General features: G+C 44.3%; 1 protein-coding gene across 1 annotated transcript; it reads left to right on the top strand.

Annotated features, from left to right (window-relative positions):
* The first annotated feature begins 1,996 nt into the window (after positions 1–1,996).
* Positions 1,997–6,062, top strand: LOC117809062 (U6 snRNA-associated Sm-like protein LSm3). The gene is made up of 4 exons (XM_034678758.1): positions 1,997–2,010; positions 2,170–2,332; positions 2,444–2,539; positions 5,590–6,062. The coding sequence occupies exons 1-4, from the start codon at positions 1,997–1,999 to the stop codon at positions 5,668–5,670; spliced, it is 354 nt and encodes a 117-aa protein (XP_034534649.1). The 3' UTR covers positions 5,671–6,062.
* The last annotated feature ends 206 nt before the right edge of the window (positions 6,063–6,268 follow it).

Genomic DNA, 6,268 nt, shown 5'->3' on the forward strand with positions numbered 1-6,268 from the left:
CTTGCTGCTGAAGTTGAAGGTGATTCGTTAATTTCTGATTTCCATCCATCCATCTTCCTCTGCTTATCTGAGTCCGGGTCTTTGGGGGGCAGCAGCCTCAGTAGAGAATCCCATACACTCCTCTCCCCGGCTACTTCCACCAGCTCCTCCGGGAGGATATCGAGGCGTTCCCAGGCCAGCTGAGAGATGTGATCTCACCGGCGTATCCTGGGTCTTCCCCGTGGGGAAGCAGCGGCTCTACTTTGAGTCTGAGCTCCTGACCCTCTCTCTAAGGCTGAGCCCAGACACCCTGCGGAGAAAGCTCATTTCTACCGCTTGTATTCGCGGTCTTGTTCTTTCGGTCACTACCCACAGCTCGTGACCGTAGGTGAGGGTTGGAACGTAGATTGACCGGTAAACTGACAGCTTTGGCTTCTGGCTCAGCTCTCTCTACAGCGTCCACATCACTGCAGACGCCGCCCGATCCGTCTGTCAATCTCTCGCTCGTGAACAAGACCCCGAGACACTTAAACTCCTCCACTTGGGGAAAAGACTCCCCTCCGAAGATCTAGATGTTCTAGTTTTACCGGCACAGTGTACACCTGTTCAACCTTTCCGTACACGTTCCTTTAATTTTAAAAAGTTCTTGCGTTTTTCCTTCAAGTTTGAATCTTAGAGCTGCAACCGATTTACCGGCAACTGGCGCTTAAGCTTTCTTATGTTGTTATGGAAGTTTTTTGTTATTTAACATCAAAAACAAACAGCTTTCAGACGCCCTGCAACCACTGACAGGCAGCTGTACCCGTTTAAAATCAGGGGCACACGTGTCACCGTCATTTCTGCCCTGTTTGCTCCCCCAGCTAAAGTTTTTCTGCAACTTTTCCTTTGCACTTTCACAGTTTTCCCTTTAAAGGTGACATATCACGCTTTTTTCATCAACATATATTGGTCTAAGAGGTCCCCAAAAAGTTTATGCCCAAAAAAACACTTTGAAATCAGATTTTGGTCTGCCTGAAAAACCCTCTTCTTCAGTCCTCCTCAGAACACTCCGTTTTCTCTCTGACCACGCCCCCTCAGGAAGTGGGTGTGCCTCGGCTGTCCAGCTCGTTGATCTAATGTTTACATGTTGGCTGAATATACACGGCTGCTCAGAGACCCGCGTTACTTCAACCCTCTGAATCTGATCCAGAATCTGATCCTGACTGAGAGGCGCCTGCAGCAGGACCTTTCTGAACCATTGGTCACAGATTTAGTGTTTCTTGTTTTATTAATCAGTATGTCGACGTGTGTCTTGGTACACAGCTACCAACATGTAGCTATGTGGCTATGCTAACTAGCGCTAGCACTTATCCATGATAAATAAAAATCATCCACTAGATCTTCAAATCTGCAGACGTGGGGAGTAAAACCGACCTCTACCAGAAAGGCGGCAGGACCTTTCTGAAGGATTGGTCACAGATTTAGTGTTTCTTGTTGTTTTATTTATCAGTATGTCGACGTGTGTCTTGGGACACAGCTACAGCTATGAAGATGTAGCTATGTAGCTATGCTAACTAGCGTTAGCACTTATCCATGACAAATAAAAATCATCCACTAGATCTTCAAATCTGCAGACGTGGGGAGTCAAACCGACCTTTGTGTTTATTAAGACAGCCTACAACTAGCATGCCTCCCTCCTAAGCTCCTTGTTAGCACACATGTGTGCAGGGAATGAAAAACGGAGGAGGGGTTGAGTTGTATTTTATACAGTCTATGGGCTGAACAAGCTCCGAGCTCTGACTTCCTGTTACAGACCGGATATTGTTGTTACGTGCTGGTTTCAGCACACATTTACAGAAAGGTGGAGAAATCAGAACAGGGGCAGGATGGATTCTTTTCATTCTCGGGGGGTTTGTAGACAGGGACACAGATTTCAGGGAGAGAACCATTAAAAAGTCCATTTTGCATGATATGTCACCTTTAAGTAAACAGTAGTTGTTTGTTAGTGACCTTATAATTCTTAAAATAAGTGAAATAAATGACGCCAGAAATGTTTCCTCTGCTCTATTCCCACTTTGTTCCTCTCATGAAAGAGAAAAAGAATAAAGATCTGACTCTCAAGAAGAGAAAGGGATCCTTTGAAAATCCATGAAGACTACATTTTGATTCCTCTAACCACCTGAATTTAAAAAGTGGAGCTTTTAAATTCAGGTTTATCTTTGAAAGTGTTCTTCATCTAACCGATGTCCTCTCTTTGTTGCAGCAACCAACAACCAACACCGTGGAGGAGCCTCTGGATCTGATCCGGCTCAGTCTGGACGAGAGGATCTACGTCAAGATGAGGAACGACCGGGAGCTCCGAGGTCGACTGCACGTGAGTTTCACCCTGACACTAGACTTTTTGTTTCACAGTCGCAGACCAGAACTCTTGATGCTTGTGTGTTCCAACACTTCTTCCCTGCTCACACTCTGTCGTTTCTCTCAGGCGTACGATCAGCACCTGAACATGATCTTAGGGGACGTGGAGGAGACGGTGACGACGGTGGAGATCGACGAGGAGACTTATGAAGAACTGTACAAGGTAACACGTCGGTTTCTTTTTTACACTCTGGCAGCAGCATCACACATTCACACAAGTGTGTCTGACAGAGTGAGGTGTTGTGCTGTTCTTTAAGAGGTTTTGGACTCCTGCAGTTCTGTGAAAAAGGAGCAGTGCCGTGGGTTTGTTGTCTGACTGCGTTGAACACAGACCTCTGCTGGTGCTTGATCCTGTTTCACTTCATCAAATGTAAACTTCATTATCTAGATACATTTCTCTTTTTGGAACAGCATGCAGGAGCTTTTTAATAACACGCTGTAACCAGGACACCAGGGCGCTGCATGTTCAATAGATCATAATAAAAGAGATTATTCCTACAACGGTGCCGAGCAGAGAAAGAGAGAGAGAGAGAGAATATCTGAATTTACATGTAAGAGCATTCTGGAGTCTGCTGACAGAGACAAACTGAGACGCGCATTCAGAGATCTGCAACTTCATTTTGATTTCAGCCAAAAGTCAGTGTAGGGATGTCATTGCATGCAGCATCCACAGTCTTCTCTCGGCTCTGATTCTGATAAAGACACATCACACGTGTCCTGCAGCAGCTCCACTGGCTTCCCCTTAAATACTGCATCATTTTCAAGATTCTGTTCCTCACATACAAGGCCATCAACAACCGAGCTCTTCAGGACCTCATTGACCTCCTCCATACAAAAATACCCACCCTACTGTAGTCTCAGGTCCTCCTCTTCCACCCAGCTCACCCTCCCACCTGCTCGCTTGACCACCATGGAGTGGAGAGCCTTCAGCCGCTTGGCCCCCCGCCTCGGGATCTCTCTCCCCCTGGACATACAAAAGTCCACCTCTCCCACCACCTTCAACCTCCCGCCTCAAAACTCACCTTTTCCTCCAAGCATGCTCACTCTAATCCGGCTCCTTGGGACTGGAATGACTTCCCCTCCCCCTCTCATCCTTCTAGTATTGTATCTTTATTCTAATGTCTGTATTTATTTACTGTTGAGTGTTGCTTTTATTATTGCTATGTTGTAAGGTGACCTTTGGTGTCCAGAAAGGCGCCCACCGCTGGTGGCGAAGGCCCTATCGTAACCCTAAGGGTTATTATTATATGAGATTGCAGTTTTGGACCCCTGAACGTTAATGAAAGCAAGTATTTTTGCACACTCATCGAGTCTGGTGAAAATTGCAAGTAATTATAGGTCTCGCAAAAAAAAATTCAGTTGCGCCCCCTAGAGGTAAAAAGTTTTTTTGAGCTATATGCATGAAAAGTCCTACACATATTCATGGCATCAGGACGCACAAAAAAGCCTCTTGCACCCATATTTGAAACTCAACAGGAAGAGCGCCACCTAGCTTTGAACATGAAAAATGAGGCCAAAATGGGTCCGTGCAAGGGTGCATACTTTTGCTAATTTCTCCGAGTTTTTCTCTGATTCACTCCAAACTCGGCACATTCTATAGTAAACACATTGACGATTAATACAAAGTAAAGGCATTCCGTTCAGATGAAAGTTGTGGGCGTGGCAGACTTTGGGGCGGGGCATAAAAAAAAACGTTGGAAAATGGATTTTTGTGACTTTAAAATGCACGTAATTTCACCTCATCCAACACACTCATCAGTCCTGGGGAAAATTGTGACATTTTATGAGTTTCGTTAAAAAAAGTGGAAAAAATGTGCTCACTAGCGCCCCCTACAGTTTTCAAAAACCCCTCCCCATAGAGGTTATTTTGAGCTACATGCTTGAAAATTTTACCCATATTCATGGCATCAGGACGCACAAAAAAGCCTCTTGCACCCATATCCCAAACTCAACAGGAAGAGCGCCACCTAGCTTTGAACATGAAAAATGGCGTCAAAATAAGGGTGCATACTTTTGCTATTAACTTCTAGAGCTTTTCTCAGATTCAGTCCAAACCAAGATCAACCTATAGTAGACACCTTGATGAGAAGAAATTATCAGAACAAATTTTGATCAGACAAAAAATGTGGGCGTGGCAGGCGTTGAGGCGGGGCATCATGCAAAATGGACTTTTTAATGGTTCTCTACCTGAAATCTGTGTCCCTGTCTACAAACCCCCCGAGAATGAAAAGAATCCATTCTGCCCCTGTTCTGATTTCTCCACCTTTCTGTAAATGTGTGCTGAAACCAGCCGTTTCAGACTTCAGTGTTTTTGTTACGTAACAACAATATCCGGTCTGTAACAGGAAGTCAGAGCTCGGAGCTTGTTCAGCCCATAGACTGTATAAAATACAACTCAACCCCTCCTCCGTTTTTCATTCCCTGCACACATGTGTGCTAACAAGGAGCTTAGGAGGGAGGCATGCTAGTTGTAGGCTGTCTTAATAAACACAAAGGTCAGTTTTACTCCCCACGTCTGCAGATTTGAAGATCTAGTGGATGATTTTTATTTATCATGGATAAGTGCTAGCGCTACTTAGCATAGCCACATAGCTACATGTTCGTAGCTGTATACCAAAACGCACGTCGACATGCCGACAAATAAAACAACAAGAAACACTAAATCTGTGACCAATCCTTCAGAAAGGTCCTGCTGCAGGCGCCTCTCCGTCAGGATCAGATTCTGGATCAGATTCAGAGGGTTGAAGTAACGTGATCTCTGAGCAGCCGTGTATATTCAGCCAACATGTAAACATTAGATCAACGTGCTGGACAGCCGAGGCCACACCCACTTCCTGAGGGGGCGTGGTCAGAGAGCTCATTCTCATTTAAAGGCACAGACACAGAAAACAGCCTGTTCTGAGGAGGGCTGAAGAAGAGGGGTTTACAGGCAGACCAGAATCTGATTTCAAAGTGTTTTTATGAGCAATAAACTTTTAAAGACATGTTTTGAGGACCTCTTAGACCAAGATATGTTGATGAAAAACAGCAGCATATGTCACCTTTAAATTCTGGCACTCCTAGCAGAGAAGAACGACTTCTGAGTACTGTGAAACTCTCATGAGGTTCAATCCTGAAGACTTTTGTTTGATGTAAATATTTGTTGTTTGTTTAAAACTCTCATTAAGTGTCTCTTTAATAAAAGTTTGATTTTCCCTCTCTGTTTCTCTTTAGTCGACCAAAAGGAACATCCCGATGCTTTTTGTCAGAGGAGACGGCGTCGTCCTCGTAGCCCCGCCCCTCAGGGTCGGCTAACCCGGGTTGTTTGTGTGTTTGTACCATGATGAGAAGGTTTGTGACACGACGGTTCATCTCCAACGCCGTCCTCCTCTTTGACCCCAGAGTCAGATCCGACGCAGGATTTCACTTCCACACATCAAACGGAGTACTTAAGTTTGGACTGAGGAGACTTTCTGATCCTTTTTATTTTGTTAAATGATGTTTTAGTTGATTTCAGAATAATTAATTATCTGAGTTTATTCCTCTCCATCATCATAAAGAAAAAAAAGACTCTTTTCTTTCTTCTCCTCTCAGGTTTAGTGTCGTCTTATTTCCCATCTCTGCGAGTGTCTCAGACTTCAGACTGAGCCGAGGAGTCACATGACTTTGATTTAAAATGTCTTCAGTAAACTTTTGTTCTCATCAAACTCTGTCGGTATCTGAGTCACATGATGTGAGAGTGTTTGACGAGCATTTGAGTCTCTTTGGGACGATTTCAGTTTTTGTATTTGATACAGTTTGTAGTGTTTGTGGCACTTTGGAGTCATCACGCTCAGATGTGTAAACATTTGTTCTTTTGGTTTTGGTAACTTGAATAAAAAAAGATTTGAAAAGAAAAATGTATTTTGTTCAA

Source organism: Notolabrus celidotus, unplaced genomic scaffold (genome assembly GCF_009762535.1).
Source record: "Notolabrus celidotus isolate fNotCel1 unplaced genomic scaffold, fNotCel1.pri scaffold_220_arrow_ctg1, whole genome shotgun sequence".
Taxonomy (NCBI): domain Eukaryota; kingdom Metazoa; phylum Chordata; class Actinopteri; order Labriformes; family Labridae; genus Notolabrus; species Notolabrus celidotus.